This window comes from Ostrea edulis, chromosome 6 (assembly GCF_947568905.1).
Source record: "Ostrea edulis chromosome 6, xbOstEdul1.1, whole genome shotgun sequence".
Lineage (NCBI taxonomy): Eukaryota > Metazoa > Mollusca > Bivalvia > Ostreida > Ostreidae > Ostrea > Ostrea edulis.
The window spans coordinates 70,063,831-70,076,227 of NC_079169.1; the positions used below are offsets into that span (position 1 = coordinate 70,063,831).

At 37.7% G+C, this 12,397-nt stretch overlaps 2 protein-coding genes across 3 annotated transcripts in view; one reads left to right on the forward strand and one right to left on the reverse strand.

Moving 5' to 3' along the window:
* LOC125679725 (PAX-interacting protein 1-like) overlaps nucleotides 1–3,868 on the forward strand; it is a 43,810-nt gene extending 39,942 nt beyond the window's left edge. For both annotated transcript variants that reach the window (XM_048919168.2, XM_048871050.2), the window contains exons 20-21: nucleotides 58–133; nucleotides 3,356–3,868. In XM_048919168.2, coding sequence (XP_048775125.2) covers nucleotides 58–133; nucleotides 3,356–3,438 — 159 coding nt within the window. In that variant the 3' untranslated portion in view covers nucleotides 3,439–3,868. The remainder of the gene's footprint in view (nucleotides 1–57; nucleotides 134–3,355) is intronic.
* Nucleotides 3,869–4,762: 894 nt separating this feature from the next.
* LOC125645497 (uncharacterized) lies at nucleotides 4,763–9,808 on the reverse strand. Its single transcript, XM_048871051.2, has 4 exons — nucleotides 9,448–9,808; nucleotides 6,435–6,521; nucleotides 5,683–5,867; nucleotides 4,763–5,529 (listed from the first exon to the last, which is right to left on the reverse strand). Exons 1-4 carry the CDS (start codon nucleotides 9,467–9,469, stop codon nucleotides 5,404–5,406), a joined length of 420 nt encoding a protein of 139 aa, XP_048727008.1. The 5' UTR covers nucleotides 9,470–9,808; the 3' UTR covers nucleotides 4,763–5,403.
* Nucleotides 9,809–12,397: the final 2,589 nt, after the last annotated feature.

A 12,397-nucleotide genomic window follows, 5' to 3' on the forward strand; every position in this document is an offset into this window, starting at 1 on the left:
AAGAAATGGTTGCAGGAATTTCAAAAACACAGTTTATTGTAAAAGATTACTTTACAGGGAAACATGAAGACAGTGATGATCACCTGTGAAAATGATGTCATGTTGTATAAAGACCTGATAGCTAAAGATATTGGTGAGTTTACAAGCTAATATGGTGCTATCTGTATGCAACACTGCTTTCCGGACGATATCTCAAATACTTACCGAGTACTAGCAATCAAACATTACGTAAAGATATGCAAGATATATAGGAACCCAAGTATAACATGATAATTATCCTATTCATTTTGTTTTTCTGCAAAAACTTGACATACTATGCAAGTTAATTCAAAGATAACACGAGACTTGGGATCAGTGGGGGGCATGTATTGCTTATTTACAGAATGCTTGTGAATGTTCATGTGCAGTGCATTGTTTGTCATGCATTAACAATTGAACATTTTTTACTTCTTTTTGGTAACTACCATTCCAATTCTTTTCAAATTTGGTATGAAGCATATTTGGGACCGGGGGGGGGGGGGGGGGGGGGGGGGGGGGGGGGGCAAATTGTAAATTTCAGGACTCCTACACCATTGGGGATGATGCAACAACTTTAAAATTTGACCTATTTTCAACAATCTTCTCTACAATGACTCATGTGTAAGAAACATTAATTACATAGTGATGTAAAGCAGGAAGGCCTCTATCAAAATTGTAAATTTCGTGGGGTTAGATGTTTTGACCCCCAGGGCGGGACCAAACTTTGTATATAGGGTTAATGTGTAAAACACTTCAATAACTATTCTTTAGTGCTATTGATACTAAATTGAAACTAAATGGATATTTAGAAAGAACAGGTAGTCCTTTCATAAGATTGTATATTTGATGATCCCATGGTTAGGGATTTTGGTATAGTGGGGCCAAAATGGTCACTTATTGAATGTTTGAAGAATAGAACATTTTTAACTTTTTCATGATAAGTACCAGTCCAATACGGGACTTTCGAGATATGGATCCACTCTGACTTTTATCGCGCGTTGAACTTAATTTGTAGGGCATGTCACTTCCGAATTACAATAACAACTAAGTAAACAAGCTTGGAATACTTCAATTGTTACCAAATTCCTGCATCTAAATGCTATCTTTGAAAGAAAGGAATCACTACAACCATTTTATAGGAAAATGCATTTGATTAAATTATGTGAATTGGTGAGGGAAATAAATCCAGGGAATATTTTGAGGATATCGGTAAATTTTTACGACTTGCATTTAATGATATGCCTCTAATTGCGTCTTTTCCCTTCCATCTAATTTACACCCAGGTACTAAACACCAATAATGACTTGGATCGTCATCGTAGGACTGCATAGCTCTTTTCAAACCATCTACTAGGGAAACACCATATGTATCGATGTCAGCTTTGCCCTACAGTTGTTTATTATCACATGACTGTGGTGTATAAACATGAAATATAATCGGTCGTTCCGGCACATCCTGAAAGTTCCGTATTCCTTTCAAATGTGGCATGAAGCATCTTTTGGACAAGAGGGACATAAATTGTAAATTTCAGGACTCCTGCACCCCTGGGGCCTTAGGAGCAGAGCAGAAACTGCCAAAAATTTATGAATTTTCAAAAATCTTCTCTACAATTGCACATTAAATGCATAGTGATGTAGAGTAAGAGGGCCTCTACAAGAATTGTAAATTTTATGATCCCTGGGGTAGAGGTTCTGACCCCAGGGTAGGGCCAAAACATAGTATTATATTGTATAAATGTGTAAAACATTTAAATAATATCTTCTTTAATATTATTTATTTTAATTTGAAACTAAATAGACATTTAGAAGGTAGAGGTCGATCTGTACCAAAATTGTAAATTTCGTGGTCCTAGGGGTTCGGGTTTTGGTTTCAGGGTGGAGCCAAAATCATTATGGTGATTATTGTCTTATCATTTGAAAGACTTCTTTATCTTTGCTGTCATGGTATAAAAACTTACTGCATATTTAGGAAAAGCAGAAAAGGATGTTCCAAAATTATGAATTTTGCAATCTTAAGAGTTTTTACTCCAGGACAGGTCCAAATTTATTATGTTACTGTTATCTAAAGCCTTTCACCAGTGTAGGCACTTTCGATGGCATTAAGTTTTAAGAACACATCTTGTTTTATACTGTTGCTTAATATTAGAATTTACCTTAGATATGCAGAGCAAGATTTCATAGCCCCAGGCACTAGTGATATTTTTAACTAATACTCGAGTGACCAATAAGGCCTGTGGGCCTTTTGTTTATATTAGAAGAGAGCATACATATAAGTAGGTGTATAGATCATGATACTGTACATGTAGGAATAGCATGTAAGAAACTAAATCACTGGGTGTTTTGACTTGTAAATAGCATTTATGAGGGGTTTTTAATGTCTGGGACAGTTTCACCACCTTTAATATCATTCTACGCTTGGTGGTTTTGCAAACAAATACAATTTCTTTAGTACATGACTACCCTTCATTTTTCTTTATTTTTCATTTTTCATTGATCATTTGATGCTGTGGTCTGGCTAAAACACAAAATAAAAAGCTGTGTTAATTATGGTGTCCGGATAGGGCCATGTGCAAAAGCGCAATAGTGCATTTCTTAAAACATGCTAACACCCAACACACCATCATGGTATCACACAACATGCTATCACGCTAATACACAACACGACGTCGTGGTATCACGATAATATACAACACGCCATTGTGGTATCACACATCACGCTAATACACAACACACCGTCGTGCTATCACACAACACGCTATCACACAACACGCCGTCGTGGTATCATGCTAATACACAACACGCCGTCACAAATTTGCAGTCAATTGTGTATTGGTGCAATAGCTTGACAACATGTTAGCTTGAAAGCGCGAGGGCGTGTTGTGTATTAGCACGATGGCGTGTTGTGTATTAGCGTGACGGCGTGTTGTGTGTTGGCGTGATATTGCGACAGTGTGTTAGCTTGACAGCGTGTTGTGTATTAACACGAGGGCGTGTTGTGTATTAGCGTGACTGTGTGTTGGCGTGATATCGCGACAGTGTGTTAGCTTGACAGCGCAACGGTGTGTTGTGCATTAGCGCAAAAGTGTGACAGCGTGTTGTGTGTTAACGTATTTTAAGAAACGCTATTACGTTTTTGCCCATGGCCCTATCCAGACACCATAGTTAATGAATAATGAAACCAAAGTATTTATTATAAAGTCAAAATATGGTGAATTGCTGTTAATTTACAACATACTTGTTAATGAGTTCATTATGATAACCAATCACAGTAATCAGATCTGTTGAACTGTGTGAATTATTAGTCAGTGAAATGTACAAAAGTTTTCTTGTCTTTTCAGCAATCTACAATGCTGAGTTCATTTTGACTGGTGTGATGAGGCAGACTGTGGACTTCAAAGTATTTCAGATAGATGTTCACTGATAATTGATGTTCACTGATGGTGGAAGGCATTTGGTGAAATCCATGGATGTGGTCTCAATCCGGGAGAGTTTATGTGTTCTATGTTCCTTGTAAGAAAACAACGAACTTGGGTGGTACATGAGCAAGGCAGCAAAAAGTGATCATCCCAGATTTTTAGTTATAATTTTGTGTGTGGTGTTGGACGATATTGTTTGTTCGGAATACAGGTCGACAGTTGGTGAATGAGTTAAGGAGTTTTCACATTATACACATAGTAAACTGCAGTATCCAGCAGCAATCAATGGGATACAAATGCTTTGATCAATATGACATGTAGAGAGTTTCTAGTGCTGTGTTATATAAAATGCTTACTTGAAATTTTATCATAGACTAAGTTTCTGTTGTGATGCATGCCAGTTTTTTGACAATTGAGCATTAAATGTGTTTCTTTTTTCCTTGTCTTTTTTTAGCCGAGTTGCAACAAAGTTGAACTCGGCTATTGGTTTGGTGATGCAGGCGGTTGGGCGTCAACAATTGGTTTTCAGATGACAACTCGAAAAGTTTACAATCTAATCAAATGAAACTTTGATATATTGTTGGGTACCAGGTTAGGAAGACCCCTATTGATTTTGGAGAAAATAGGTCAAGGTCACAGTGACCAAATACATACATACATACATATCCTCTCTGGGCCCTATGGACTTTTGAGGCCGGACAGTGACCAAATATAGAATGAAAATTTCAGAAAAATTTGATTTCCGGATGATAACTCAGAAAGTTTAAATCCGAATCAAATGAAACTTTGATACATTGTTGGGTACCAGGTAAGGAAGACCCCTTTTGATTTTGGAGAAAAAAGGTCAAGGTCACAGTGACCGAAAATAGATTGAAAACTTCAGACAAATATGGTTTCTGGACAGTAACTCAAAAAGTTTAAAACTAAAATTAGTTCTTCACAATTATAAATATGCCTCATCATTCCTGACTTTACAATGCATCCCATGCAACTCGGCTCATGCACCCCTGGGTGCATACATTGATTTTTTTAATTTTGATTTTATTTCTTGGTTGTACTGCTGGAAATTTAGAAAATAGAACCCGATTGATGCATGATCTGTTGGTTGTAGATTGCTATGCTGCATGGAATTTTATTCCATTCCTTGAATTGAATATACTAGTACATTTATTCTATCGTTTCTCCTTTGTTAACCTTAAATGAAAGTGTGGTGTTGTGCATGGTGATTTGTAGAAAAAATAAAAAATCATGCAGAGCATGGTAAGTGCTGGTGTTTATATTGATTGGTTCTGCTTTTTATGCAGAGAACTACAATTGAAAAACAAAGCAAACTTTTACATATAATTTTATTTTAACAAAGTTTTATTGCATCGGTACAGGACGATTAAAAATTGTGAACATTAAATAATTTAATACATATTCAAAAGTATTACATCAATATGGTTATCAAAAAATAATGATTGATAAATGGGACCACCTTTCTCATGTACTGAATCAAAATCACATACTAGTAGAAACTCTTGAGTAATGTGCACAGATTATATAGAGAGCTGGCAGGAATGGTAAGATGACTTGGAAGAGAAGCATGTGTGGATTGTAATGCTGTTGAAGGTTGCTCTTAAAGCTGCTGGCTGGACTCCCATTATCAAGTTCAAACTAAGGTATTTGTGCTCGGTAATTTTACATGTACATGAAGTATGCAATCGTGCGTATTATACCCCAATCCCTCAAAGAAGTATCTCCACTGGGAATTTTTGCGAAGTTGTACATAGACATGATGAATGAAGCTAATCGCTGTATATACAGTACAACATTAAACCAGTGACTGAAAGGCTGACGGTTAATGGAACCACTGTGTCATTTATATACAGTACAACATTAAACCAGTGACTGAAAGGCTGACGGTTAATGGAACCACTGTGTCATTTATATACAGTACAACATTAAACCAGTGACTGAAAGGCTGACGGTTAATGGAACCACTGTGTGATTGCAATGACGAAAACAATGATAATGATCATTGTTACCATAGTAAAAATCTTCATGTATATTCTTCTCCTCTGTCCGTCCATAGGAACGCGAGCTGTCATCATAGCCTGCAAGTACCAATGTTTCGGTTTTCAGTATCAATAGAAAACTATTTGAATGAATGATTAAAAAAATTAAAATGTTTAGATAATTGCCCAAATGGAAAAGGCGATTGTATTTTAATTTTGCTAAATAGATAGAGAATGGTATAGGTAACGAACCACAGGACGATTACTGTTCCGGGACAAAACTTGCATATCGTGCGGTGTGTATGCATGGAGTTGGGATTCATAGCCGTGCGTGAAAGATTGCGGTGACTGGCAAGATCCGTGCATTAAGGAAGCAGGTGGTGGGTAGGTGTGGGGAGTTATGATAGCGTCACTAGGGGAGGCGTAGGAGTTCAAATCTGAAAAAGAATTTATACATGTACACTTCGAATCGGGGGAATTAGTGTGCCGTGGCGCCCCCCCCCCCCTTTTTTTTTTTTGATAATGTTCATTATTTTTACATGTAAAGCTCCAATCCCCCACTTTTTCTTTAGTTTTGAATGACAAGGAAGAATGCGAGGTTGAAGTGATGGAAATTGAACCCAAGTAGTGATAAAAGAACTTCCATCCAACGAGATTTAAGATGACTGGACAGAATGAAAATCGCATTTTTGATGGTGGTCATACACACTCCATGATTTCCACTTTCTCAGGCTGCCCAGCCCCTACCATGCATGGTTACATAGTGGTCGCCGAGTAGCTCAGTTACATATGTTTTTGAACTTGGATATTTTCCTTGCAAATGCTTTGAAAGATTCTGCTAATTTACATAACCAGATCGGAGGCAAATCCAGTAAATTTTCAAAGGGTGGGTGGTTGGTAACTTTTTTGCCAATTAAGTGGGTTTGCAGCCCTTTGAATGATTTAGGTAAAAATGACTTCGGTAAACCCTCTTGATCCGCGACTGGATAGTGATGAATACTTGCCATATAGCTGTGGTGGAGAGAGGGACTGGTGACCTGGCATTGTGCATACTTCTTCATACGGGGGAGGTGGGGGGAGCTCATTCTTGTCTGTAAAACAAATACGATTTAAAATGTGGTTCAGATTTGTAACTATGAAAACAGTAGACAATTCTTTGAAATTGAGTATCCTGCAGAAGGGAATTTCAGAGGAACACCCCTGGTCCACCTAGTTGCAATCTGACTAAAGTACAGACCTATATTATTATATACCTATATAAAGTACAGACCTATATTATTATATACCTATATAAAGTACAGACCTATATTATTATATACCTATATAAAGTACAGACCTATATTATTATATACCTATATAAAGTACAGACCTATATTACATGTATTATATACCTATATAAATAATAATATAGGTCTGCACTTTAGTCAGATTGACCTAGTTGTATACACCAGAACTGCACGTTTCTCGGTTTCCTTCCCACAAACTGAGTTCATAGGACAATTCTCATTTTAACGATCGAATATTCTATCTACTAGTTTTCACAAGGTTCATGTACGACATTGACCTGTTTGATTCACAGGGGCTAAGCCCGTTTTTTTGTTGTTTTTTTTTTTGGTCCCGAATTCTATGATGCTATAAATATAGATATATGATAGAGAGTTCGGGTCCAAAAACTGGCTTAGCCCCTGTGGTTTGATTGTAACAGTGCACCACGGTAGAGCAAACCGCCGCTTTATGTAGGTATAAACGGACTTGGCTGCATAACTAGCTCTCTGAAAAAAATATACATAGGCCTACATGTATCACTGATATGTCCCAATATTTTTTCAGAGAGCTGCAGCTAATACGGACTACATGTACAAGACACCAACGGAATTTGTTGTAGTTCCTAAAGAGCATTCACACGTAAAATAGAATTTAAAGTTTATTTAGCCAAAAATTATAGATCTTATGAATGACATAGGCACGTAAAAGTGGGGTAGGGGGTGTTGGACAATTGTGAAGTCAACGTCTTCGACTGCAACAACACACACACACCCCTCCTTTAAATTTGAAAGTGATTCTTTGTGTCTGATGTAATCTTAGTTTCAATAATGTAGCCCTCCCCGACCTTTTTTCTTCCCGAATAACAATAATTAAAAGAAAATGGAGAGGGCAACCAGGGGCGGATCCAGGAATTGCGGTTACGGGGGGCGCCACTTTATGAGGCAGTGGGCCCAGCCCTGATGGGGGGTCCAGGGGGCTTTACCCCCGGAAGCTCCTGGATTTTACACATTTTATGGGGCTCGAAATATTTCTCCTATTTAGTCATTTATACTATTTTCTATCATTTTAATAAGGTGAAATTAATAAAATGACCCAAATTTTAAGGGGTTTGGGGGAAAAATTAAGTTCTCCCAATAAAGTAATTCAAGAAATCAAAAGATTTTGTCATTTATTTCTCCGGGAGTGGAAGAAATTATTGCTTTTTTTTTGTTTTTTGGTTTAGTACATTTTCCGAAACATGATACCGCAATTTACCTTAAATTTGAAATAGCTAGAGTAATCCCAGAGGGAAAACTACGCCTCTACTTCAGTGAACCAGCTAGGCAACATGATTAAAAGTACATTTAGTTTTCATCAAGCATTGATTGATGCATGTTTTGTGGGAAAGGCGTGCGTCATGATATATATAGTGTAACAATATACATGATATATAACAAAATACATAATTGTATATATTTTTTCTGTCAGAAGTTACACATGTATATGATAACAATCATGTTCATTACAAATACATGTCAATTTATAGTTTTTGAGACAAAATAAAAAAAACTACTGCAAGACCCACCACATTTTGACGAAGTTTCATGCAAAGAAAAACAACCCACAATAACAACGAAAAGCTGGTTGCACTCGCGCAGTTGTATGCTATTACTATACTTCTTAGAAAGGTGGCAGCATGTACATGTTTCTTTGGTAATTGATTATTAACGTGTATAATACTATGCCTAGTTTTATTCTAAATTGTAGTTTACAATTTGGACATATAATTACGGTCGAAAATGTATTTCAAATATACTGTACATAATCGCAGTGAGTTGAAATTCTGGTCCCCGAAATGCATAATAATTTGTCTGTTGTGTCGATAAGGTGGTGCACGTACGAAGCACATAGAATACGGAGGGGGTACTACCTGGCCATGATTCTGCGTGCTTGTTACATCGTCGATATATTGACAATGACCATTATATGTCATTTTGTAATGCAAAATAAGAGATGTATTGGGTGTCGTTTTATGACAGTAGTTTATATATTGCTACTTAGTGAACGGGGAAAAAAAAAGCTTGAAAGTTATGAACAAAAACTGCAGTATATGGCAAAGTGTAGGGATTGATCTTGATAGCAAGGAATTGGTGGTGGGGGTGGGTGGGGGGCTAGGCAGTGCTGTAGAAGATCACACCCCACCCACCCAAGATATTGGGTAGGACACCCTTTTTCTTAGCTTGTCAAGATTTTTTAAAGTCAACTACCAACTTTTCTTTCGGCTTCCCCTTTCCCAGTTTCAAAAACGACATGTGCCTCGGTAATGCATGTTCGTTCCAGAGAGAGAGAGTTGCTTGCATAACATTAAGTTTGTATCTAGGTTTGCAATATGCACAAAGCATGGAGCTAATCATTAGACACACCTTTTCATGTTTCGAAGGACACCAGAGATATTAAGAAGAAATAAATCATGGGTAAAGTGTCCGAAATATGGGTAACATCCCTTGAGGTCATTTAATAATCACTGTGCCTGACATTGTATATACATATATTATAATTACAAACGTGCAGACTGTCATTGTTCCTATAACTCTTTCTTAATTTGTCGATGATGATTTTCAAAAAGAAAAAGAAAAAAGAGCACAAATGGAGCCCTACAGCATTGACTGCCATTTGATTAGAACTTGGAGAGATTTTTTTGTAAGGTCATGAAACAGAACCCGGTAACTATCGGTCATAACACAGCATAAATAAACAAGTAATAGTAAATACCTGGTTCTTTTGCAGACGACATTCTTGAATTCCCGCACAAATCTATGAACAAGACAACCTAGAATCACGTTATAAAAATAACACGGAGTTTCGTTGGTGGAACCGTGGTAGATTTGTTGGTGGTACCGTGGAAGATTTACGCCCGTACCTGCGCCAATAACGCACTCCTCGTTTATACGAGATACCTGTTTCATACAGGTGAGAACTGCAGCTCGATAAATACCCGAAAACAGCACTGGGGCGGAACATGTACACAAATTTGACCTTCTACCTAGATGTTATAAATACCATGAAAATATAATATACGTAAAATTACACTGTATAAATGTAGCATGCTTTATGTAAAGCATGATTAAAAAAATAATTATCCCGACATGTAGCCTAGCAAAGTTTGCACGTTTCAAAATTTAGAATATCGCGCTCTAATTAATATAAAAACCACGTAACCAGACACGAGAGGTTATATAAGTCACGTGTTCTTGTTAGTTTATAAGTAGAAAACAACAAAAACCGTCAAAAGGCTTGGTTGAGCTTTTAGAACATGTACTTAAACGCAAATTAGATTCGTGTTCTATGGGAACATTACATGTACCTCTAAGTAAGTGGCACGGTCATTGAAACAAAATGGTACCTTCTTATGCAAACATAATTTTAAAAAAAAATTTACTACAAGTACCCATCAAACCCTTAAGCTGACTCAGGTTTATTGATGACATTGAAATCAAGTAGGTCAAAGGAAGGGAAAGTCTGGACGGTTTTGTATCATTCGTCAATTCATTTCACCTAAGTACACAGGCGCGTAGCTGCCTATACTCAAACTGTACGCAACTGCATACAATCATTTGAGAGAGAGAGAGAGAGAGAGATCTTTGCCGTTGAAATATTTGTGCCTAAAAATAACTGCATTACATATATATAGTCCTGATTTATAATTCAATTATAGCATCATAAGGTCCATTCAATCAAAGTCCTTTGTGAATTTAAAATTATTAACATCATGTCGAATATCACTTGGGTCCGGGTTAGAATAGGTCCTCAGTACCCCTTGCCTATCATAAGAGGGAGAAATGGCGACAGCTAGGAAACCAGTCCTATCTGAGCAAGTAATTGTCATTGCCGTCTGCACTATCATCATTCGGGTATGTGTTATGACAAGAGAGGAAACGTTCCACACGACAGTGGTTGGAACAATTAGGGTGAATGGGGCGGTCCTTCGGATGAACCCCCAAAACGGAAGCCCGTGTCACAGCAGATGTGGCACGATAAAGATTCCTCCATGCTCAAAGGCCATAAACACCGAGCATAGGCCTAAATTTTACATTCTTTCACCACCAATGGTGACGTCTCCATATGATCGAGTGAACAATTCTCTCGAAAGATTGATGTGACCAATATACAATCGATCAATTTATAATGCACCTTTAATTTTGTCAACTGCGTTGCAGGTGAGAACGTTGAAACTTTCGTTAGGAATCTATATGAGATTGCTGAACATTGTGATTTTAAAGTTAAGGGTGACCAAATCAGATACAGAATAGTGCTAGGAATTCTTGATCGTGAACTTTCTGAGAAACTTCAGCTCACAGCCGATTTGAAGCTTGAATGAGCTTTTGAGAGAGCGAGATGGCAAATTCTCAAATTAAGGATCAGCTCTTATCCCATAAACACGTAGGAGTCCGTAAAAGCACAGATGATACTAGCCATAACAATCACAGTCAACAACAGAATCGGAGACGTCGTGGTCCACCCAGAAACACATGTCACTCTCGTAATATAAACCACAGCACATATATTTGTTTTTGATGTTTTTCGCCACATTCAACAATTTTTCAGTTATATAGTGTTGCCCAGTTTTTGTTGGTGGAAGAGAGAACCCAGATACAATGTAACTGGAAAGAGAACACCGACCTTCCGAAAGTAAACTGGGAAACTTTCTCACTTACCGGCGCCAGCGGGATTCGAACCCGCGCCGATCAGAGGTGAGAGGCCGTGTGATTATAAGCGCAATGCTCTAACCACTCGGCCACGGAGGCCCCTAGTTCCAATCACATAGCCAATGTGCATCTTGCGACACAAAAAAGATAAATGTTTCGACAAAGGGAGGCAATCTCGCCGCTGCCATGGTAACAACCACTTCGCAGTTTGTTGTACTCGGCAGGCCCTGGACGATGTGCATCACTCACCTGCAGCAGGGGAACCACTTTTCCTAGGAGCAGTGATCGGTTGCAAGGCTGATGATGAACCCTGGAACGTAAAATTGAAACTGAAAAAAATTTAAGTTTCAAAATAAACACAGGGGCTGATACCTCAGTAATCAATAAAAGTGCTTTTCGGGAACTAAATTATCTGGGACCTCTGGGCAAAGCAGAACCTCTCTTTGGACCAGAAGGAATACTTCAATGTTCAATGCTGAAACTACCCATAAGGACAAACATTCATTTCCTGTGTATGTCATCAGAGGCAACAGTAACCTGCTAGGAAGTTGTACAGCTAGTACCATGGGTCTGATTCTGAAAGTTAATAATGTACATACCAATATACCAGTGATCAATCATCCAAAAAATTACTTTGTTAAACACCACTCTGATTCCACACACAAGTACTCTGAAGTTGAAATAAAAAATATGCTAGAGTTACTCATTGACAATATCTTTGTGGTCTTTGGTGATCAGGTCTTCCAACAGTTTGTTGGAATTCCCATGTGCACGAATTGTGCTCCTTTGTTAGCTGACCTGTTTTTATATTCATATGAAGCAGAATTTATTCAAAACCTTCTACGTGAGAAGAAAAAATCTCTCGCTGTGACCTTCAATTCGACTTTTAGATATATCGATGACGTTTTGTCTATTAAAAATGATAGCTTTCATTCATATGTCGATTTGATATATCCCTGTGAGCTCGAAATAAAGGACACCACAGAGTCGTCCATTTCTGCTTCATACTTAGATAT